This window comes from Liolophura sinensis, chromosome 2, assembly GCF_032854445.1.
Source record: "Liolophura sinensis isolate JHLJ2023 chromosome 2, CUHK_Ljap_v2, whole genome shotgun sequence".
Lineage (NCBI taxonomy): Eukaryota > Metazoa > Mollusca > Polyplacophora > Chitonida > Chitonidae > Liolophura > Liolophura sinensis.
Window position 1 is genome coordinate 23678352 of NC_088296.1, and position 25280 is coordinate 23703631.

At 39.8% G+C, this 25280-nt stretch overlaps 3 protein-coding genes across 6 annotated transcripts in view; 2 read left to right on the top strand and 1 right to left on the bottom strand.

The window, feature by feature from the left end:
• Nucleotides 1-7374, top strand: part of LOC135462662 (alpha-1,3-mannosyl-glycoprotein 2-beta-N-acetylglucosaminyltransferase-like) — a 103835-nt gene extending 96461 nt beyond the window's left edge. For all 4 annotated transcript variants that reach the window (XM_064739886.1, XM_064739889.1, XM_064739887.1 and 1 more), the window contains exons 11-13: nucleotides 2650-2740; nucleotides 4097-4267; nucleotides 4800-7374. In XM_064739886.1, the coding sequence (XP_064595956.1) occupies nucleotides 2650-2740; nucleotides 4097-4267; nucleotides 4800-4913 (376 nt within the window). In that variant the 3' untranslated portion in view covers nucleotides 4914-7374. The remainder of the gene's footprint in view (nucleotides 1-2649; nucleotides 2741-4096; nucleotides 4268-4799) is intronic.
• LOC135463214 (dynein axonemal heavy chain 6-like) overlaps nucleotides 1-25280 on the top strand; it is a 437090-nt gene that overhangs the window by 296218 nt on the left and 115592 nt on the right. The window lies entirely within an intron of this gene.
• LOC135462661 (tropomodulin-1-like) lies at nucleotides 11367-23551 on the bottom strand. Its single transcript, XM_064739885.1, has 9 exons — nucleotides 23361-23551; nucleotides 22310-22463; nucleotides 21123-21251; nucleotides 20012-20101; nucleotides 19588-19718; nucleotides 18484-18591; nucleotides 17438-17581; nucleotides 16424-16571; nucleotides 11367-14640 (listed from the first exon to the last, which is right to left on the bottom strand). The coding sequence occupies exons 1-9, from the start codon at nucleotides 23499-23501 to the stop codon at nucleotides 14603-14605; spliced, it is 1083 nt and encodes a 360-aa protein (XP_064595955.1). The 5' UTR covers nucleotides 23502-23551; the 3' UTR covers nucleotides 11367-14602.

The window sequence follows — 25280 nt, forward strand, 5'->3', positions numbered from 1 at the left end:
AGGTGAGTACATTTGGGAAGATAGGGGTTAGGTGAGTACATTCGGTAAGATAGGGGTTAACAGGTGAGTACATTTGGGAAAATAGGGGTTAGCAAGTGAGTACATTTGGGAAGATAGGTGTTAGCAGATGAGTACATTCGGGAAGATAGGGGTTAGCAAGTGAGTACATTTGGGAAGATAGGGGTTAGCAGGTGAGTACATTTGGGAAGATAAGGGTTAGCAAGTGAGTACATTTGGGAAGATAGGGGTTAGCAGGTGAGTACATTTGGGAAGATAGGGGTTAACAGGTGAGTACATTTTGGAAGATAGGGGTTAGGTGAGTACATTCGGGAAGATAGGGGTTAACAGGTGAGCACATTTGGGAAAATAGGGGTTAGCAAGTGAGTACATTTGGGAAGATAGGGGTTAGCAGGTGAGTACATTTGGGCAGATAAGGGTTAGCAAGTGAGTACATTTGGGAAGATAGGGGTTAACAGGTGAGTACATTCGGGAAGATAGGGGTTAACAAGTGAGTACATTTTGGAAGATAGGGGTTAGCAAGTGAGTACATTTGGGAAGATAGGGGTTAGCAGGTGAGTGCATTTGAGAAGATCGGCATGAGCAAGTGACTACATTTCAGGGGATTGGGGTTAGCAAGTGACTACATTCGGGAAGATAGGGGTGAGCAGGTGAGATCTTATCTAAGGGGAGATAATTCAATGACATGAACGATTAACTCAGTGATATAGTCCATTGTGTTACAACAACTGAGTTATCCTCCCTTAGACAAGATCCACATGATGATTTCCCTGTATTAGCCAAGAATGGTGAACTCGTAAAAACTCTTTCGGCCTTTGTCAAGACAGTCCAAAAACTCGAAAGATAGGGGTTAGCAGGTGAGTGTATTTGAGGAAACATACTGATAATTGAACAAGACAGAGAAAGTCCTGATTTAGCTAATGTTTACAATTAGAAATGCATGTTAAAGGATTGGTGTCCAGATTTATCATTTATTTATAATTAACTACTCCTGTATATATTGTTAAATATGAAAATCACTAGAAAATAAAGCTGGTTCTATAAAAAAATTTTGGCCAACACATGGTAGTCTTCGCCAAATGATGTCATACAAGTCCAACCGTTACGAGCTGTCTACAGGAGTGACAATAAGAACATCGAATTTCTGTTCTGCAAACAGCTGTAAAAACAGGTCGTCAAAGAACCCTGGAGTTAGTTTTTTTTAAAGTTTCCAGATGATTTGGCCCTAAGGAAGGCATGGATTTGCAGCACAAGACAGAAGGATTTTGTATCTGCTCTCGCCATTTTACAGCTACGAGAGGAATACAGCCTAATTTCCACAACCCATTGGACACCTGCACGCAGTAGTTATAAAATACTATTAACTGAACTGAAACCTGATAGATTGTAAATCTAACACCAACGTCCACATCGCACATGTATGGATATTGTACATGACTATTTGCCCCCTATTGGCATAGGCTAGTTGGAATAACGACAAAACCATGCACTGGCATATAGTTTTGAATTTAGAATGATATTTGTTGTGAAACAAACAGATGGAAGGAGTAGTAAATAAATGTTAGATGTGAAGATAAACACACATAATGTACAGTGCAGCACAGGATAAAGCTATATAGCTGACCAGTCCGTATTGCCAGGGTAGTTGGAAATGCCTGGACAAGGATCAAATTTAACTCGCAGTCTGAAGTCAAGCCAGAAATATGGGTGTCATAAATCGGAGCTTCAGTGTTGTCCACTATGGGCTGAAATTGGTGCAGCAGTATATTAATTTCTGTGCAACTAGAATACACCTTGAAAACGGCGTCACTGTGAAACAAATTCCCAGGTTATTAAGGTCAGCTAGTCTTCGGTTGGCTGTTTATGACGTCACCTGCTGGGCAGTAAATCCATTGTTTTTGGTGGATTGAAAGTCATTATTGCGTTTCTCAGAATCCCTCTCGGTAACATACTGATTAAACAAATTATAATCTTTATAATTTGGATAGGTAGCTTAATCTGGACACGAATCCTTTAATATACAATTAAATTAGGGATTAACAAGAAATATGGGTGGACAAAACTTAATTGCTTTTGGAAAAAAAAGGTTGATCAAGTTAGGATATACACACTCGTTCAAAGGTGGGAATTAACGTGTGTTTTTTTATTTAGCATTACAATACATACAAGTGGTTGCAGTGACAGCCATATTTGATGCAAGATTGAGTATTGCCAACCATGTGTCTATTGTTAGAGGTGTCATAAGCTGGGCAGAGGCCCTTGGCTGGTGAGGGCATACAATAGGCAATATACACAAACTAACCTCAAAGATGGCCGCCGTTGCGAACCCTCTATACATGTACGTTCCCAAGCTGTTATGAAACACAAGCAGGGAAGAAAGTGTTATCTAGTGAGTATTGTACAATTACAACAGTTTGCGACAGTGTAGGCCCGTAAAACATACAGAATTGCTCTGTAGTGCACATGCTGCCATTGTGTAATTCTTGGGTGCACCAGTGACATGAGTCAATGTCATCACACAAAAAAGCACATTAGCACCATAAAGCAGCGTGCTTTTTGAAAGTGAACTATTTTCTGCAAAGTTTTGTCAGTCATACCTTTTATACTATGATTTTTTCTTTTTCTTTGCAGGGGACAGTTTTTTGAAAAACATTTAAAATTTATCAAGCTGAATGACAAATTTGTGCCTTTTACAAAATTAGACCTTTCCTACCTCAAAAAGGTAAGTGGAAACAATGAAACAGATCAGAGAAATATGCTTCTGTTGCATTCGGTAGAGATTTTGTGTACAACAGCAAAGGCTGAAGGGTTTAGCACGACAGCGCGGTGCATTGACCCAGGAGCCTCTCACCAACGTGGTCGCTTCGAGTTCAAGTTCAGCTCATGGTGGCTTCCTCTCCAACCATACGTGGGAAGATCAGTTAGCAACTTGCTGTTGGTCGTGAGTTTCCTCTGGGCTCTGCCTTATTTCCTCCCATCATAATGCTGGCCGCCGTCGTATAAGTGAAACATGATTAGGTTATTGTGAAGTGTTTTGTACATTATGGAGATGGTATTGTACTAGTCCATGTTGTGTTGAAAGGTGACGAGGTGTCAGGTCCAGTGTGGATTTCCAGCACACCTTTGACCAGTACACTACCACTCCATAATGTACAAAACACTTCTCAATGACAAATTTATTATATGGCTGAGCCCGCTGGAGGACTTACATACACCTCATGCAAAAATAACGCATATTCAGCTGGCCTAGAGGATGTTTTTTTGATCTCCCTGTTCTCGGCAGGCAATGCATTCTTTATTCTTGTTTATTCCTTAGTCATTTTTGATCTTCGCTTTGAGGAATTTGAGGAATAATGACATTTATTCCCCCCATCCACATTGCCTCATCAGTATTTATAGAAACGCTGAGAGCAAACGATAAACACAGCAGCGCCCCCTACCCAACATGTTTAGCATGAAAAATTACCTCCCTTTGCTACCGTACAATATGAAAATAATACGGGTCCCCGGGGTCCAATATGGCTCCAAGTCCTCAAGTACAGGACGGTCACACGGTACAATCCGACTGATTTCATTGGACCACATTTAAAGCTATATAATAATCATGAGTACAGTGTAAAACACCAATTAAATAAACAAATAAACAATGTGACAACTCCAAGAAATGACAAGCAAAGCTTATTTTATTAAACAAAGTTATTAAAACAAACATTTATGGCCTGTCATTTTTGAGAGCTCTGACTTTAGTTTTACTAGCTTTAGCTTTACCAGAACACCGTACTTCACCTAACCTTTGACATTTATCAGGTAACACATCTTGTTTGATTCTGGTCATAGTTCATCCTTTTTAAAGGGTCATGTAAGAGTTGGGGTTTTTTTTTGTGGACTTTGATCAGTTTCTTATAAACAAAACCTAAGTGTTGGCATCAAAAGTATAATTTTAAGGCCTTTATACGCTCTCGAAAATGAATGTTTATGTATAAAAATTTTAGGTGAAATTCACTAATGTCATCCTTGGGGTGGCTAATTTCATACCATAATGAGTCAATGAATCAAGCAAGTGTTGTTGTTGTTTCAGGAGAACTATGACAACCTGTTTGTTAAGGCTGTGTACAGTTCCCAGCTTCTGACAGTCAGTGAGGTACAGAGTGGAGCCCGGCCTGAGCTCACATCAGTCAGGGTACAGTACAACACCAAGGAGCAGTTTAAAAAATATGCAAAACAGCTGGGGATCATGGAAGACCTTAAGGTAAGTGATTATCTCCCCCAGGCACCAGGTGGCCCTTTATTGAGATCTCTAAACAGGATACAGAAACGTTGCTGATCAACTGGTGTGAGAGAAGGGCAATTCCTGGTGATGTGTAGATTTGGGTATGGCACGTGTGTTCAAGCATAACTAAGGCCATGGACTTTTACCAAGACAATCCTATCTCCACTGTTATCCAGTCAGCATTGATTTTTGTACATTAAAAATATTAACCTTGGCCTTATTGCTATAACACATAGTATCAGTGGAGTAGCTCTTTAACCAAGTCTAAGAATTAATAAAACTTCATCTCTTAGACAGAACACAAATTTTTAAAATTATTTTTTCTCTTCAGTAATCAGTTGGTAAGAAAAAATCCTAGTAAAGTCAGAAACCACTGTCATAAAACTTTAATCCTAGAACTTGTTATTGATCAGAATAGTTAAGAAAAATTGAAATACAAAGTTTCGAAAAACTGTGTTGTGGGATGGTGAGAAAAATCCTGGCTGATCATCATTCTTCATGTTTTTTTCAGGCGGGTGTTCCCAGAGCTGGATACAGGGGCGTCGTCAGTTTTATGCGGAGCAATAGGCGTGTCTTCTTAGCTCCGCCTCCAACATGGAACGGCTACGATCCCAAGTGGAACTGATATATTAACACTGTGATCATTGTTTGTGTCTGCTGTGTTCACACAGGGAACCGTATGGAATATGTGAAGAGTCGTGTGATTTTCTGTGGACTGAACGCTAGGATTGATTGGCCTTCAACTTTGTCAAAGCAGTCCAACTTCTGTGATAAAATATGAGGCCTCATATCATAAATGGAATTATTTGGTATTTCTGAGATGGAATTACCTCACTGACCACCTGATTTGCCAGGAGGAATTATGGGAAAAGTTGACCTCATTTTGGCAAAATGTTGATGTCAAATGTCCTCCATTGGAAGAAAACAGACTGGGATGAACTGACCTCATTTACCAGAGAAAGAATTCAGGGACATTCAACTCTGGAGTTAAATGACCTCATCTGACTGAAAGGAATTCTGGGAGAGGAGGACCTCATTTGTGAGCTAGGAATTCTGGGAGAGGGTGACCTCATTTGTGAGCTAGGAATTCTGGGACAGGGTAACCTCATTTGTGAGCTAGGAATTCTGGGAGAGGGTGACCTGGTTTGTGAGCTGGGGATTCTGGGAGAGGATGACCTCATTTGTGAGCTAGGAATTCTGGGAGAGGATGACCTCATTTGTGAGCTAGGAATTCTGGGAGAGGATCACCTCATTTGTGAGCTAGGAATTCTGGGAGAGGATGACCTCATTTGTGAGCTAGGAATTCTGGGAGGATCACCTCGTTTGTCAACAAGGAATTGTGGGGTGTGATGATTTTATTTGTCAACAAGGAATTGTGGGGTGTGATGATTTTATTTGTCAACAAGGAATTCTGGGAGGCAGTGACATCATATTTTCAAGAAAAATTTTGGGAGATGACCTTGTTTATCAGGATTTTTTGGCAAAATGAGTTCATGGAATTGTGGAGTGAAAATGACATCAGATTTGTCAGAAATTGTGTGTAGAACATTATAAAGAAAATAAAAAAGGAGTCCATGGTGTGAATTCTGCGGCTGCTTAGAATTCTCGGCAGACTTCATATTGTGGTACAGCAAAGCATTCTGGGAAGGTAAGGAATGCTGATAGCTGACCCATGATGAATCATCTACTGCTCAAACATCCTTGCAGCATTTAGGGAGAACTTGCATGTACAGGGCAACCATTGTGCTGTTGTGTGAAGACATTGGAGGCATGATAAAAACACAGAGGCCGCGAAGCTGGGACAGGGGTGTGTCACCTTATGGTAAAGGATTCACAGTATTAGAGAGTGGTCAAATGCTGCGACTCGCTTCTAGTTTATTTTTATATCAACGTGTGTACAAAATCTATGGGTCTACATAACATCTCTGTCTTCATTGTGTACATTTACCAGAGCATAAACCTGCTGTGTGTACAGTAACCAAGTCAGTCTGAAATGTGTACATAAATCTGTTTGAACATGGTGTATCCAGTATCTCTTGTGTACAAAAAACAGAAAAAGTGAAGTTATATATACTACAAATACAGCAGGCCCTTGCTGGCTGAGTGGTCCAATGTGTGCTGAGGATCTGAGGCTTAATACCAAGAAGTGTACTCAGAGTGGAGCTGCGGCGTCCTCGGCATGTAAACCTGAAAACCGGTACGAAAAATGTTTGTGGAGTTTGGTGGAAACTACAAGTACTAGTGACAGCCAGAATTAATATCTCTGTGTACATTGTAAATGTATGCTGTGTTTTCATACACTGGCTTCATGTACTTACCTCTAGAATCACCCATAAAACAGAAACATCACCTTTCATCTGATCTGAGCTGGTTAAAATGGTAGCCAGTTGTAAACAATGCTTACATTCACACGACAATGTAGCCAAGCCAGTTTTAAGCCGGTTCGGGGATTTGTCCATTAACACGGTTTAGTAATTGCAATGTCATCCTGACCTCCATGTATCCAGGACTTTTGAACCAGTTACCATTTCCACCTCACAGGCAAACCAGCTCAAGACCTGAAACCGACTTAGAGCCACATAACTAGCTGTGGCACTTTAAACCGGATTGAACACCCACACTGTGAGTTCACACAGGCAATGTTAAACTGGCTCAAAGCCACTTCTGCTTGTTAAACCTGCTTAAATTTGCCCGAAAAAGGGCATTAATCTCTTTGTAGGTTTGGTGTACAACGGCAGTAGGATTTGACAACAGCTGCTACATGCTCATAGATCTTCTGGAGTTTTGTGTCAGACTATGTTGGCATCATTGGTGTACTGTAGAATGGGTGGAGTTTTGTGTCAGACCATGCTGGCACCATGAGTGTACTGTAGAATGGGTGGAGTTTTGTGTCAGACCATGCTGGCATCATGGGTGTACTGTAGAGTGGGTGGAGTTTTGTGTCAGACTATGCTGGCACCATGTGTGTACTGTAGAATGCGTGGAGTTTTGTGTCAGACTATGCTGGCACCAGGACCATGAGTGTACTGTAGAATGGGTGGAGTTTTGTGTCAGACTATGCTGGCACCATGGGTGTACTGTGGAAGTGATGGAGTTCTGTGTCAGACTATGTTGGCATCATTGGTGTACTGTAGAATGGGTGGAGTTTTGTGTCAGACTATGCTGGCACCATGAGTGTAATGTAGAATGGGTGGAGTTTTGTGTCAGACCATGCTGGCACCATGAGTGTAATGTAGAATGGGTGGAGTTTTGTGTCAGACTATGCTGGCACCAGGACCATGAGTGTACTGTAGAATGGGTGGAGTTTTGTGTCAGACCATGCTGGCACCATGAGTGTAATGTAGAATGGGTGGAGTTTTGTGTCAGACCATGCTGGCATCATGGGTGTACTGTAGAGTGGGTGGAGTTTTGTGTCAGACTATGCTGGCACCATGTGTGTACTGTAGAATGCGTGGAGTTTTGTGTCAGACTATGCTGGCACCAGGACCATGAGTGTACTGTAGAATGGGTGGAGTTTTGTGTCAGACTATGCTGGCACCATGGGTGTACTGTGGAAGTGATGGAGTTCTGTGTCAGACTATACTGGTACCATGGGTGTACAGTACTGTAGAATGGGTGGACAATGTTAACACTATCTGTGTACAAGTGCATCGCAGGTTCGGAAGTTATCTCTGGCCTGAACTGTACTAGTATACCTTTGGTATAAACATTATACACCAGTAATTAACCAGTCTTTCAAAATTTGTCTAGTGCAAGGAAGTCTGACTGTCTTTACTGGCACTTGAAGGCTGAACAGCTATCAAAGAAAAGAGCAAAGAAATCAGCACCAGAACATGGGAAGTGTAGCACGCGTTGCTTGACTCTGATTGATCCGTTCACGTTACAGTGCCACAGTTGAAGTTTCAACTACTTTAGGAACCCTGGATAGGAATTGGATAGGAACCCTGACTATTGGACAGGAACCTAGACAATTGGACTATAAACCACTCTATTGAACAGGAACCCAGGCTATTGAGCAGAACCCAGGCTATTGAACAGGAACCCAGACTACAGGAACCAGGGCTGTTGAACAAGGACCCAGACTATTGAACAGTTTCAAACTGAACTGTCCAGGGTCTCACTTGTGTCAGGCATCATGTTTGTTGGGACCAATTGGTATTATAACTGGACATTATTTGAGAACATTGTGTGAGAACATTACTTGAGATTATTTAAGGTTTGGGGCTTGTGTAAAGTACATATATGTAGGTAAAGATGTATACTGGCTTCCTACTTAATGTGTACTGGTTCCCTACTTAATGTGTGTACTGGCTTCCAACTTAATGTGTATTTTTAAGGGTAAAGTATGCAGTACACATGTGCTTTGCAAGAAATGAATTCTGGTTGTCAGAATACTGGTCATGTCAGAATACTGGTCATGTCAGAATACTGGTCGTGTCAGACCGTTGGTCATGTCGTACCGCTGGTCATGTCAGACTGCCGGTCTTGTCAGACTCCTGGTCGTGTCAGACAGCCGGCCGTGTCAGACTCCTGGTTGTGTCAGACCGCTGGTCGTGTCATACAGCCGGCCGTGTCAGACAGCCGGCCGTGTCAGACAGCCGGCCGTGTCAGACTCCTGGTCATGTCAGACTGCAGGTCGTGTCGGTAGTGTTCTGTACTGATAATTAACTACATCAGTTGAAGACCCAAGCATATTTCTTCGATAATTTCAGGACCAGTGGTCAAGTCTTGAACCACCGTCTCAATTAATACTTAAAATTAATACTAGTCGCTTGACTTTTGCAGTCCGGTGCTCAAATCCTGACTTCCATAACTGGGTACAGTTTTAGATCTATATGCGGTTTATCAAGTACCTGGAACTGGCTAAATACATGGTTTACAAATTCCCATTGGGTTTTGCACATTTCCAAACAATCGTTCAAAAATGTGTCCATTTTCCAGCAACGCCAGTTTAAAACAAAAAAAAAAAAATTGAATGGCAAGCTCTTGAGTTGTAATTTGTTATGTGGGTTTATAATGACTTAATGTGTGGAAAAACTTTATCTTTTAGTGTTATTTTTTTAAAACTCTTGCACAAATGTTGGTGCAAACAGAAAGGCAATATGCGCATGATTTTGTGTTGCCATGGTAACACGATTCGCCTCAAGGCAGCCGCTACATGTGTATAAACATAACCAAGTAAATGTGCTTGTAAATTATTACTGTAGACCAATGGATGTCAAATATAATATTTTATTGTTTTATGAAAGAAAATAAAATCAACCTGTTTCTTTTACATGTTAGTTGCTTTTTGAATTTCATAAATCTGTTCATTTTTTTTTCTTTTGGCTTAAACTGTGTGAAATGCATCTTAAAGTTTTGCCTGTACATACAGGGTACATTTTATAAACGGATGGTACCATAGCTATCACTTTACCATTGCTGTTCCTCTGTGTGTGTGTCAGATTTTAAAAGAAAACCATTGAAAGACGAGAAAAAGTGCAACATTCAGCATTATTAATCAGGGAGCCAAATGTTCAAAAGTGTACTGTTAAAATGTTCCAAACTGTTTTGTCAGAACGTTCAGAAGTGTATTAAAACGCTAAGTCAAGAATTAAATCCAGTCATCTCAACATTAATACTGGATTTCATTTCCAGCTACAATGTTGAACAATTTGACCAAGGTGGCCATTGAAATATCTCTGGGGTGCGTTCCATTCATTGATCTGACCGCCACTGGCTGGAGAATCAATGGCCACCGAAGGACACAGTGTGATGTCCCAATGTTCTGGAAGTCACACAAGTCAAGACATTACAATACATGCCACCCACTCCACTGATGTCGGACTCGGTGGCAGCAGCAGTGCCACTGGTCTCCACCGATGTCGGACTCGGTGGCAGCAGCAGTGCCACTGGTCTCCACCGATGTCATACTCGGTGGCAGCAGCAGTGCCACTGGTCTCCACCGATGCCATACTCGGTGGCAGTAGCAGTGCCAATGGTCTCCACCGATGTAAGCAGCAGTGCCACTGGTCTCCACCGACGTCAGCAGCAGTGCCACTGGTCTCCACCGATGCCATACTCGGTGGCAGTAGCAGTGCCACTGGTCTCCACCAACATCAGCAGCAGTGCCACTGGTCTCCACCGATGTCAGCAGCAGTGCCACTGGTCTCCACTGATGCCATACTCGGTGGCAGCAGCAGTGCCACTGGTCTCCACCGACGTCAGCAGCAGTGCCTCTGGTCTCCACCAATGTTGGACTCGGTGGCAGCAGCAGTGCCACTGGTCTCCACCGACGTCAGCAGCAGTGCCTCTGATCTCCACCGGGGAGCAAATACAATGCAGCCCATAGTTTATTTCAATTATTTGAAATGTGGAGAAACAATATCAAAGTTCAACCACGCAGTAATGGATAGAATCTCAAATCTAAATTTTGTAGTCCTACAGTCCTATGGATAATCGATCCACATTTCAGAGCATCAATTATTTTACACATTTAAAAAAAATGTACAAATAGAGTATCATACCATCTTGACATCAAAATTTGGGAGATAGGTACTACTGTTTTGTTCTGTGCTAAACTAGGGGGGCCTCAGTGGCCGTGAGGTTAGCATGGTAGCGCAGCACTTCAACTCCAAAACCTCTCACCAATGTGGTTGCTGGCTTTCTCTTCAGTCGTACATGGGAATTGCAGCAACCTGCAAGTAATTGGGTGGGTTTAACTCGGGCTCTGCCCAGTTGTTCCTGGGGCTCTACACCTTGTAGAAGACAAAATATTCCAGAGAACCCTGTAAAACACCAACCATGAATTTTTCCCTCCTATGAAAGTCAAGTTTATGGCTGGAGGAAACTGAGCAAAACCAGAAAGCTGTGGGGCCCATTTTCAAATGACTCTGCAACTCAAATTACGTGTCACTATTTTTTTTCATGCATGACATCAAATAAATAAATAAATAAAATACAAAAAAATGAACTTTTCTGCATGTGGGCCTTGTGGGCAATAATCAAACAATCTTTCCTGAATCCTTTTCCGAATTAGAGTTTATATCATTGATTAACTGTGCTGAAGACAAAACAACGCATAAATTTGATGAATCAAGTGGAAGAAAAGAAATCATTTTGGAGGAAATCTTTTATATTTGGTAAGCCCTGCATTGCAGTCAGACACACGCAGTAATCTCCCCTGAATCCTTCTCCAGGTTTGGAGTTACATTATACAGGCCATTATCGAGACAACCATGCATACATAAGAGAAGCTTCACATTAATATATCATTTTGTCAACAGTTATTTCATTCTTTCCCGTACATTTATGAAAATAAAACAAATGTTACACTCGTTTAACTGTACATACATGTACGTGTAGGCTCTTATGCATAGGGTCACATAAGTTTAAACAAATCTATCTCTTATCTTTGAGGAGGCTTTTTTTTTTTTTTTTACTAATGAGTCAAAAGTCATTAAAAACTTTGCTCTAAAAGTGTTACCATGCTTAACAAAGGTTCCATTTTGCAACCAAATGCCGTCTTTTGCCAGACTTAAGAAGTATGTATTCAAAAACACTTGTTAAAAAAGTCATTTGCCTTGAACCATTCCTTACATTGCCCTAGATACTTGTGGATAAGGCATGTGAAAACGCCAGTCGCAGACTGAAAGTAAATTTCAAACAACTCAGAAAAATTGAGACACACCTGTGCAGGACTCCGCACATATTATACACATGTTGTCCTGTTTCACGGCCAATAAAACGGCAAATTCTATACATAATATGCAGTAAGATATACATGTACATACAGTATAGTACAGGACCTATGGACTTTTATAGTCCTAGAGCATGCATCATAACATACACGTGGCTTCATATACCGGTATGGTGAATTCTACAAAATACCTGGATTGGGACTCAAATTTGCTTAAATATGACATAGCAATGAAACCTCATTTGTACTAGTGTTTGGTTATATCGCTGCTTAGGTTGTAAACTAAATGCCTGATGAGCCGTGCACATTCTACACAATATTAAAAACTGAAAGTGAAAGTGAACTCATCAGAACCCTTCTCCAATGTATCAATTCATAGAGTATTCAGAGTACAACAATTCAGTTACATGTTTTCTTAAATTTCCTACATAATAATAATAATAGTAGTATCGGTAGTCATAATAAAAATGTTCTTGAAGAGCCAAAAATGTCAGAGATCGGGTGGTATTTTAGAAATACATGGGTTTTGCCTGTTTGCCTATAAACACAATTCAACATGAGAAATGGAGAGGGGGTGTACACAGTCCTCTACAAATACACACCAAGGGTTATATGTTCATTCGAGTACAACATGACTGGCTGGGCAAGAAAAAAACAGGAAATCAGCTAAACCTGATGCATGTACTTGAAATGGTTTCGATATCTCCAACATGAAATGTCTATGACTGCATATTTTACACTGAAAATGCAACTATTTTTGATACAAACTATACATGTATATAAATCAGAACCTTAACAAAAATGTTAATAATTTACCACTGGAGTAATCAAGTTTATGAGGTATATAATAGTGTTGATGTTAGACTCATTTTATCTGTGTTGTTTATTTGTAATTTACAAAGCCAAACATTTCCAAAACAGCTGTTTTTCAGGTCCCATTCTCTTCTGCCAATGTAGAAAAAAGTACGAAAAAAAAAATAGAATTAATAAAGCCATGTTAAAATCTATAATCGAAAACTAAAAAAGTTAAAAACAAAACAATTAAAATGAATAGTCATGTAAAAATACTACATCATGATTTTGTTTGCCACCTGTGGTGTCACAGCAAATGTAACCATCAAGACAACTTGTCAACTGAAAAAAAAAAGACATATATAACATACAAACTCTTCAACCTTGCTAGCCAAAATTAGATTGGCACATAAAAAAGGTGATAAAAAAAATTCTACACAAGGGCAGCAAATTGATCACCATGTTTTTAACACCACACCATTTTAACTTACATGTACTTTGAAGCTCATACATAAACAAATACCTACATAAGTATTCCCATGTTTGCATGTATATTTGTTAATTCAGTTCGCATCTATAGTACCATATGTGTACAGTGCATGCTAGATTATAATGTTTGGCAAAGCACACACTTGCATCAGCAAAAGCTGCACCTAAATTCTATCTGTTGTGCTAAACAAGACCAAGATTTAAAAGTTTCAGTGCATTACAAATTTGCACCTGTTTTGTCCCCAGTATCAAATGAGCCACTATGCAGATGTTTTGAAAGGGATACCAGACCTTTCCTGAAAGCTGCAGAGTTGTGGACTTCTACAGCCCTTTCAAATCAGGGATATTCTGTAAGTCCGATACAGGCAAGTTGTCAGGATCTTTAGGCCTCGTATGTCACAGCAGTCTTAATATAACAGGTATGGTTAAAGCTTTTACAACTGCTATACTCTTTCGCAAATTGACATTCAAGGACACAATATACACCAGAAAGCATGCCTTACACAACATGCAACTTTTCTTTATTCTCAGCTTCAGCAAAAAGCCAAACACATGTATAAAACTTCAGTACAAATTTAAATGTTCAAAATTCCTTTGCTAGAGACTGTAACAAAATCTTGCATACACATTTGCACCTTGTTAAGTTCTGTCTGCACTGAGTTGAAGACAGCTAAAGCAGACACAAAATAAAAAAGTCTTAAAGTTGACAACAATGGGAAATAAAATTTGTTAATGTATGTCTGTAATTAAATCATGATGCGTGTATATAAATGTGTTTGTGGTGCCATGATACTAGGCAATAACCATAAGTATACATGAGAACTTGGTTTTGGAGACGGCTACATTTACTAGATTATACGCCATTTAACAAAAAGCCATGCCAGTGCAATAACCGTTTAATTACCTCACCTGGATAGTTACAAGGACATTACAAGGATGTTACACTACATGCGATTGGTGAACTTGACTCCATGTCTGTACAGGGTAATCTTCAATATGCCCTCCTCTCTGTTAGCTGGCTCTCTTACGTTGTTGTGCGTAGAAATGACACTAGTCAATGCCAACTATTCAGCACCGAATAAAACTCTAGCTGCAAGTGGTTGCATTTCTCCCACACATAACAGGTACATAACACGCTTCCAAGATTATGGCAACCGAAGAAGCAGCTATTTTCAGAAATCACTACTGGATACAACAACAACAGCTCTGCAAATGGGAAAGCAGAAGTCCGCACTTCAAAAAAGAGATGTGCCGCATAGATAAAAATGCCAATCAATGATTGGTCAAAAAAGTCACATTATAATAAAGGTATCTCTGGTTCCACGATTTACGAGATTCTTCTCCAGACGACAGATTTATGTCCCCTTGGCCTTGCCCAGACGCTCTTTCCTCACTGTCAAAATAAATTAAAAGAAATTTTATAGAATAACATTGTTTATTTATATAGTGCCACTTCCATGACGGATGTCATGTTAATCAGTGCTTGAAACCAGGACGTCCAATTTGTTTGTCGAAAAATAAATCATAGGCTATCCTAATTTTTCTAATTCTTGGGACAGATATTACTAGTGGTGCAAGCAGAATATTACATTTTTAATTCTTAGGACAGATATTACTAGTGGTGCAAGCAGAATATTACATTTTTAATTCTTGGGACAGATATTACTAGTGGTGCAAGCAGAATATTACATTTTTAATTCTTAGGACAGATATTACTAGTGGTGCAAGCAGAATATTACATTTTTAATTCTTGGGACAGATATTACTAGTGGTGCAAGCAGAATATTACATTTTTAATTCTTAGGACAGATATTACTAGTGGTGCAAGCAGAATATTACATTTTTAATTCTTGGGACAGATATTACTAGTGCTGCAAGCAGAATATTACATTTTTAATTCTTAGGACAGATATTACTAGTGGTGCAAGCAGAATATTATATTTTTAATTCTTGGGACATATATTACTAGTGGTGCAAGCAGAATATTACATTTTTTTCCCAGCTTTTTGAAAAGTAAAGATATGACCATGTTATTCATTAGATAGTCTAACCTGGTGAGAAAAAGGAAACTTAAATACTCCTGCTACAATTAAACGTATACTGGCTAAAAAGAGCCGACCAGGTGTCCCAAAAATCAGAATAAATAGGGTAACAACATACAGTTTTAGGGTCAGTATTATCATGCCAAAGTGAATATCGATAATGAAATACATGTAGTCCTGGATTAGCTATGTCTAGTCTGGTAACAAAACAGGCTAAATGTTTACAACAACAACAATACAATCACATACAGAGATTCAAGGCCAAGAAAAAAAAAAGGAGATGGATACTGATACTATTGTTTCCAGCCGTTTGATCTGCCCTCACCCTCTGGGGAAACCACTTAATTAGAAAGGAGATGGATACTGTACTGTTTTCAGCCATTTGATCTGCCCTCACCCTCTGGGGAAACCACTTAATTAGAAAGGAGATGGATACTGTACTGTTTCCAGCCGTTTGATCTGCCCTCACCCTCTGGGGAAACCACTTAATTAGTCTAAGAGAATTCACTATCACCAAGATTTAGAAACACTTCCAGTTGTTGTTGCACTTTACACTTTCCAGGTACATATTTAAATCACTGGTGCTGTTATTTATACAAGCAGACATGGCAGAAGGCACCTGCTGCGTTATGACTTGCAAGGTTTGCTTTTCTTTGTAGAGGGCCAGAGAACCCTAGTGCAACATCTACCCATAGATATTTATTTATTACATTGGTGTTTTACGCCGTACTCAGGAATATTTCAATTACACGACGACGGCCAGCATTATGGTGGCAGGAAACTCACAACCATCCGCAGGTTGCTGGCAGACCTTCCCACGTATGGCCAGAGAAGAAGCCAGCATGGGCTGTACTTGAACTCACAGCACATACATGTAAATATTTATGAGCTCAGCATAAAAGATTACGAAGTGTGGAGGAAACCGAACAGAACCCAGGGCGGAAACATAACAAAATCTTAAAATACCTGACCAGCCCCATGCCTTCAAGCGGCTGCTGAAAAAGCAGAATTTGAAACTGTGATCTCTGTCATTGGAGCTTCCAGCAGATGACATCTTTTCAAATAATGAGATAATGTACAGGTTTGGTCTGAATAACAAAATAACCAATTTCATCTTAGGTGCTTTTTACTTACACAAGTCATTGTTGGCCTTCAATTTTTCATGCACTCGGATCCTGGCATCAGGGAACTCAAAGAAAATTCCAAACCTCAAAATGTTATCATTCTCTGCTATTGCCTTGGAGATTGCCATCTCGACCCTGTTGCCCAAAATGGAGGGTTTCTAAAACAAAAACGAAATAACAAATTTGCTTCAGAATGACAAGGTATAATTTAAGCAGTTTGTGAAACTTTTCCTTTACCTGTGACTCCAAGCCCGAGTAAATTTTTATAATTACCTCTGCGAAAGACGTTACATTTTTGCTATCACTTTCTTGTCTGTCATTTCATGCATCTATAAGCAACTTTATGCAAAGGCTATACACAAATTTACATGACATTTTGCACCTAGAACCATTAAATATTCGTGCTGATCCAAATTGGCATTCAGGTTCAAGACTATTTTCTAATGATTCTTCACCATTCACCAGTCACAATGTAGGACAGAAGTGTAGAGTTATGTCCCTTTGTAGTAGTTGTGAGGATTTGTACACTTTGCTGGGGTAGAAGCATGCACTCTCAACAGAGCTTTTTATTTCTCACCACCAGCACCAGGACTTACATAGGATTTTTATTTTTACCTGAATGACTGTTGTTTAACATCACATTCTATAACACTTCATTTATATATGGCTAGGAGTGGAGGAAACTGGAGTGCCCGGCATAAACCACTGAACTTAGGCAAATTACTGACAAACTTTCCAACTTGTGATGCACTGATAAGTACACCATGTTGCTAGAAGTGGTTTTTATACTGTGCAATGTTATACTGTGCAAACGGTCATGCAGGCGTCTTCAACCTCTTATCACCACCAACATTTCTCGCAGAGTGAGAGCGTGGGAACGTACAAATTTCCTGTCTTAATCCGGAATTGAACATCGAGTGTCCATGTTACTGAAAGACAAGCACTGTTAACCACTCTTCCAAGACCAAGACTGGACCTAATGTTGAACATTCGTCCATGACCCGCTCTTCAGGCATACACTCACCTGGTTAGCCACCCTCAACTCCACCACCGTCTTGTTGTTGTTGATTGCCTGCACTAAGGCCAAGATATTATCCCCAGTGATGTAGTTAGACTCTAAATTCAGGACACGTAACGTTTTGTTCTGCTCTAATGACTGGGCAAGAACCTAATTGGACAAAAATAAACAAATAAATAGCTACAAATCAGTATAAATCAGAACAATCAAAGTGACCCCCAAAAAATTTATACAGTACGGAATACATTGAGAATCTAATTTCCTGGAAAGAGAATCTTTTCCATCAAAATCCCATTTAGTAAAATGCTTAGTTTTGCTCATTTTGACATTCTAAAAATTATGATTTCCCCAAAATCAGCTGAAAATTCTCATCTCTAGAAGAAACTGTTACATTGGTTTCAAGTTTACCAAACTAGTTGTACATTCCGATAAAAAGGAGAAAAAAATGCAGATATTTTGTCACTCATTGATGTTGCTGCATTACAGTATATCTGTATCAAAAGGAAGAGAAGGTCAATATTGATGTTCAGCTGTTGAGAAAGGAGAACGTTGTGCACAAACCCATTTTCACATAAAAACAACAACATGGACAATACACCTCTACGAAAACAACTGCACTTTGTTGAAACGAAAGAATGTCTATCAAAGGGGGAGAGTTACAAATCTAAGAATAGCAATTAGGTCAGTGTAGTCGAAGAAGCGGTGACAACCAGAGTTATTTTCACATAAAAACAACATGGACAATAAACCTCTACAAAAACAACTGCACTTTGTTGAAACGAAAGAATGTCTATCAAAGGGGGAGAGTTACAAATCTAAGACTAGCAATTAGGTCAGTGTAGTCGAAAAAGCGGTGACAACCAGAGTTATTTTCACATAAAAACAACAACATGGACAATAAACCTCTACAAAAACAACTGCACTTTGTTGAAACGAAAGAATGTCTATCAAAGGGGGAGAGTTACAAATCTAAGACCAGCAATTAGGTCAGAGTAGTCAAGAAGCGGTGACAACCAGAGTTATGCCCCCCTTTTACAACAGAGTTATCTCACCTTTGCTGCCTTGTCTGTAAAGCCTGTGTTAGCCATATGGAGAACTTTGAGGTGTGAATTTGTAGCCAGAGCTTCACTCAGTTCAATCAGACGTTCCAATGAGATATTCTGAAACATCAACAAGACCGCTGATTGCAGACCGCACAGGAGCTTTCACTCATGTCTGGGACAAAATAACACCACAGAAATTTGTGCAAACCTAGCATTTCACTTGTTATAACCTTGAAGTCTATAGGTTACAACTCACAGACCTGTATGCATTTGTCGTTTCTTTACTATCCAACACGTACATGGGAAGGTCTGCCAACAACCTGCGGATGGTTGTGGGTTTCTCCTAGGCTCTGCCTGGTTTCCTCCGGCTGGCCGCCGTCATCTAAGTGAAATATTCTTGGGTACCATGTTAAACACCAAGTAAAATAAAAAATAAATTTTCTATCCAAAAAGACATGTAACATTACACTGACAAACTACAACAGGACCAAGACCTACACTCACAAAAGTTAATGCACATTTAAATCAATTTTCTGATAAAACATTTTGTGATACGGCACTATAACACAAGCAATGCCGTTTGAGACAAAGAAATTTAGAAATAGATTTCTGGTGAATGACCTAAAATTTCGCCCGCAACTAAGCTGCAGATTTTTCCTCAACTAAGCTTGCAGCGAGTCCATGCCGTCAATGTGCTGCCGCCACTGAAGTATCATGCCGGAGACACCACATATGACACTTCACCCAGTCTCATTATATTGACACTGTCCAACCAGTCCTGCTTCCTTGTCCTGACCTCTCAGTGCTGAGCCTCAAAAGAGGCAGCAACAAATACCATTTTTAGCATATGAAGTCTTTAGTATGACGCGACCTGGGTTTGATTCTGGGTCTCCTGGCTCCAAGGCCAATGTTCTAACCATTAGGCTAGCGAAGCCGTCTGTTTGTTTTGTAAGGTATGGTGATATCTGAAAGTTTCAGTACCCAAAGTAATATTAAACGACATCTATTTGTCTGTAAAAATGCACTTCTTTCATGACTTCGGGCAAAATTTGAGATTATTTCCTGTACATTTTTGCAAAGTGAAGTTTATAAGGCCATTTCCTGTGAACCTACTTTAATGTTGTTAAGGTTCACATTGACAAGTTTAGAGTCATTGTTTTTCAATTTCTCCAGCGTTTCTTCCACATCTGTTGGATTTGGTGGTTCATTTGGGATAATTTTCAAGGCTTCAGCTTTGGCAGCCGCTGTAAATGACAACAGAAAGGTGAATTTACACAAGTTTTCAAAAGAAATAGTTTACACAACATCAGTCGTAAACAAACAATCTAATGTTCTGTGAAATGGAGTAAAACAAAAGAAAAAATACCAAAATGTCATTTTGATAGTGCAATAATAGTAACCACTGTCAGTTTCGTAGTGACATTCAAAATCTGTCAATCCTTAAATGTAGCCACTTACACAAGCGCTTTGAGAACAAAGTTCAATGCAAAGCAAAATTGGCCTTGCCCAGGTTTGAACTCTGAACTCTGAGATTTACCTTTAAATCCGCCATGATTACTGATGGCTTCATCTTGTAGTGAAGCGTGGTACTGCACCTGAGTCAACATCGAGTGGAAGCCCAGTACAGCTGAAAAAATACACATACATGTATAGTAGGCAAGTACAAAAAAGGAAGAGTTTGCCAATTAAAGTATTTATTTATTTGATTGGTGTTTTACGCCGTACTCAAGAATATTTCACTTATACGACGGCGGCCAGCATTATGGTGGGAGGAAAAACCCACGACCATCCGCAGGTTGCTGGCAGACCTTCCCACTTACGGCCGGAGAGGAAGCCAGCATGAGCTGGTCTTGAACTCACAGTGACCGCATTGGTGAGAGGCTCCTGGGTCATTACGCTGCACTAGCGCGCTAACCAACTGAGCCACGGAGGCCCCGCCAATTAAAGTAAGAAAAAAGCTAAAATATGAAGTAAAGTTCATCACACAGACAACTGAAAATTATGAATAAAAATACTTTCATTAATATTTTAAGGTTTTTTTTTTGAAGAATGTTGAAAGGCACTGAAAAATTTGAAATCTATGACAGGCTTGGAACATATAGCCTTCAGCACAATATGACGTACACTTCTCTCTACTACCTATGCTGAAAAAGCTCACAAATATGATACAGATGGCTAAGATGCATTATCCTGAATGACCCACTGAAACGGCATTACAATCATCACCATTGTAAACCGTAACACGTCATCAGTCTCAAGTTTCTGGGACTTAAGCACAGCAGGAAGGTTAATGTGGGCCAAATTTTACATTATTTGTGTTTTAAGTATGGATACTCTTTATGGTTCATTTGTCGACGATCAGTGACAAAATATTGCTGGAGTTTTCTCTTTTCACTGAAAACTGGAAGATTCAGTGGTTGACACCCTGCCTCTTGCGCAAGTTGTTTGAATATTAATGAAGACACACCTCCATTTATATCAATAAAAATATGTGCTCGTTTGCCAAGGTATTTTGCTCGTACAGAGCGTTCATTGGCTGACACATATAACGTCACTCTCTATTTGTATAAGAAAATCAGGTGAACAGAGCATAGAATGGATAGATTTGACTGGTCAGTCATGGAGGGAGTATTAGAAGCAGTGCTGACCTGCCAAGTCTACGAGTTCCTCCTCAGAGGCCTGCTGGAGGATGTCGTCCCACTCTGTTTCCACACCATCCTCATCAGCCCCCAGCCTCAGCTTCTCCTCCTCCACTTCCTTAGGCACAAACACTTTACCTGCACAGGTGAAAATAGCCGAAGTTAGAGACATTATAAATATGGTACAACATAAAACTTCTGAATTACAACATGGAATATTTAATCATTAATCATTAATTAATCAGCCATCATTAATATTTACCTCATCCAAATCTACACCTACTATTAGTTAAGTCAGTTATTCACAATGCAGGATGATTGATGAATAAAGGACAGCAACTGGGACCCAGGGAAGCCGACAACTTCCTACATCATCATGAAAGACAGTACACAGGACCCAGGGAAGCCGACAACTTCCTACATCATCATGAAGGACAGTACACAGGACCCAGGGAAGCCGACAACTTCCTACATCATCGTGAAGGACAGTACACAGGACCCAGGGAAGCCGACAACTTCCTACATCATCATGAAGGACAGAACACAGGACCCAGGAAAGCCGACAACTTCCTGTTGGACAACGCCCATTCGAAATAACGTATAAAAAAGGTCCAAACGCTCACTAGGCGATGTTTATGGTTGTATGTCAACTTGTTGAAAGGAGGTATAGATAAGAGCTTTAAATTGGAGAACAATTGGTCATTTTGAGAATTATTTTTGTGACATTCTTACTGGAACCCAATCAGATTCCCATAAATCTGAATCCCATTCCCAGATTCCTGTCGAATGTAAAGCCCAGGGTGCCTACATGGATACTCATACCAAAAGCATACCCTAATTCTTCAACCTTTTCAAACGCCTCTGCAATCAATATTTTCAAACATTCTGAGAGAACTATGGGGTGTAGAGAAATACTTATAATTAGCACAGTTTTATGAAGCTGAAACAAACAGGTCATTTTTAGCGTCATTTTCATCGTAAATTCCACAGGAAAAAGTGCTTCAGTGGTTGAAAAGGACTTACAGTACATACATGCATACCTTCTCAATCAACCCAGTTCTCCGGGTACATGACAAAATTCCTGTCTTAAAACTGCAGCCTAACCATGGATTTGAACCCCCTGACCCGGGTTTACAGGCCAATCTTATCGTTGAGAAGAAATGATGAGCCCCCTCCCTCCTCCCCGACTCCCTTACCTCTTGTCTCCTTAGTGAAGGGTTTAGTGTCCCAGTCCTTCTCTTCTTTAGCCTGTTTCTCCAGAAATTCTAGCAGGTGTTTCTTGTTGAAAGGTCCTGTGGGCTCTTTGTCTGTCTGATCTCTCTGACGCTGAGATGGCGGCAAAAGCGAATTCTGAAACAAAGACAAAAATTATGTGTACAATAGAAACACAAAGAGAAAATTACATGTACAATAGAAAAACGAAGACAAAATTACATGTACAACAGAAACAAAAAGACAAAATTACATCTACATTAGAAAAACAAAAAAACAAAAATTCTTCACTTGTGATGTCACCAATTGACAAATATTTTATTTGACTGACTATAGAATTAAATTAAAGAATTAAACAAATATATAGTACGAAAAAATAAAATTTAACTTTTTTTAAAGAAAAGTATGCTCATGTTACACAATTTGTCAACTTCATGAAAAGATAATTTTTATTTTTACACCCTACTGACAGACAGAAGACAGTTAAGTCAAAATATTTGTTGATAAGGTTAAAGAATTATTGCACCAGCTTTTAATTTATATATTTATTTCTTTATTTGATTGGTGTTTTACGCCATACCCAAGAATATTTCACTTATACCATGGCGGCCAGCATTATGGTGGGAGGAAACCGAGCACAGCCTGGGGGGAAACCCACAACCATCTGCACGTTGCTGGCACCAGCTTTTAACATAAATCTCATAAAATGTTATAGTTTTCTTCCAATGTCTTATTATTGCTAACCACGGTGGCACATTCTCATTGTGTCTTTGCCCACATTTAACTAAATGTAGTGGTTTTCATTTCAGGCTGTCAAGGGTTTTCCCTGTTTAATACTTCAAATACACAAAGCTTTTGCCTGAATAAATTTTTGCATGCATGCCATGCACTGAATGCATGCCAAAACATAAAACAAAAAATCATCAATTTCACTGGCTCTAAACGTTGCTCATTACTGGCTCACAACCCAGAACACCGACGAAAAATTTAAAGAAAGAATTATTAATCTGTCCTGGGCAAATAGTAATGACCTACATCTGGATCGAAATCTCCGTTCAGCTCCTCAAGTTCTGCCTGTGACAGCTGAGCCAGCAAGTCATCCAGATTCTCCAAGGAAATATCCTCCACATCCTGGCTCTTTCCCTTTATCAGGGGATTACGCATATCTGTTGCCATGGTTACACGAGGCTCAGGTGCTCAGCGGGACAAAGATCAATTTTGGTGACAATCTGCAAAACAAAATTTAAAGTGAAGTTTCATATTCTGATGTACATGTATGTAGTTAATGATTTTAGTATTTCAGTACAGCTTCTTGTTGTAATACTGCCACTTTGGCAAAACCCAGCTGCGATCCGGATAAATCCTGACTAATCTTCATAGGGGGCCTCCGTGGCTCAGTTGGCTAGCCCGATAGCACAGCATAATGACCCAGGGGCCTCTCACCAATGATGTCACTGTGAGTTCAATTCTAGCTCATTCTGGCTTCCTATCCAGCCGCACATGGGAAGGTCTGTAAGCAAACCTGCGGATGGTCGTGGGATTTCCCCGGGCTCTGCCGAGTTTCCTCCTACCATAATGCTGGTCGCCGTCGTATAAGTGAAATATTCCTGAGTACGCATAAAACACCAATCAAATAAATAAACAGATAATCTTAATAGATCAGGCTTTGTCATACAAGCATGAACATAGCAAACAATCTTCAGGAATGATATGCACATTTTTGTCACAGGGTGCCTTTGACTTTAAATTCGTGCAACCATATGACTGCCACAGTTAAATAAGAGTCAAAGCACAACTCAGCGTGTCAGTTTAGGTCTGAATGGATATTAGATGCTGTCCAAAGCCGGCATAATGTATTTCCCTGCTGTGGAAAGTACAGACGTATGGAAACACAGGTGAAAATTGATTGCAGGCTACAGGTAGTATCACTATCGGCTACAGCTACATGTGATTAGAATTCCTATAAATACTAGTAACCTATCAATCAAAGTAGAGTAATCAATGAAGACAATGCATATTCCATCGCAGTCTCGCTGATGAATTCAACAAGAAATACAACTGAATTAGAGGTGAAGAAGGATCAAGCTTTACGCTGTGACTGAAATAACTTCCAGAGTACAGTGCACACAGTCTTGGTACAGCAGCCCCTCTCCGTGCATATATGCATATCTGATTGTTTATGAAGCTGATTATTACCACAGGCCCTGCAAAGTTAAACCCAACCCTCAGCCCACTCACCCAACCATCATGTTAGCTGCCGTCATAAGTGAAATATTATTGAGTATGGTGTAAAACACCAATCAAATAAATAAATAAATTAACATGCAAATGGAGTACTGTGATGTACTGCACGGTTAATCAACCCCCACCCCTCTCCCCCACCCCACCTCCAACACCATAACGTTGGCTGCCGTCGTATAAGTGAAATATTCTTGAGTACGCCGTAAAACACTAATCAAACAAATAAATTATCATGTACATGTGCTGCTGTACACATACTGTGATGGACATGTGCTGCGATGTACTGTGATGTAAATGTGCTGTGATGTACATGTGCTGTGATGAAGATTTTTTTCTCAACTCTTATCCATATGCAATTTCTAAAGTCTATCAGCACCATCATGGACTAGTTATTCACAGTACAATATAATTATTGTATTATAAACCTGGCATCCATTATAGTTTCAAAATGGCCCCACCCTCCACCCTTTTTACGCCAAGACTGAGACTGCATGATCAACATAACCTCTTAAACAATACCCCTGCTGCATATCAATGGGCTATTTCTGCTTGCACTGGTGCTAATGATATCTCACTCTTCTGAAAACAAGAACTAGGGTGTTTTTCCTCATTCACTTCTTTCTTCATTCACCTTTTATCAGGAAGATCAAACATCATTAATATTCATAGTGTACACATAAGGTGTATACAAACGGGAATACCTGTGTCACCCGT

Bases quoted from the DNA above. Each gene is read 5' to 3' on its own strand.
- LOC135462661 (XM_064739885.1), bottom strand. From the start codon at position 23,501: ATGGCAACAGATATGCGTAATCCCCTGATAAAGGGAAAGAGCCAGGAT. The intron at 20,102-21,122 runs GTCAGCACTGCT...GTATTTTTTCAG, and splicing joins GGAACTCGTAGACTTGGCAG to CTGTACTGGGCTTCCACTCG. The intron at 19,719-20,011 runs GTAAATCTCAGA...TGTCATTTACAG, and splicing joins TAATCATGGCGGATTTAAAG to CGGCTGCCAAAGCTGAAGCC.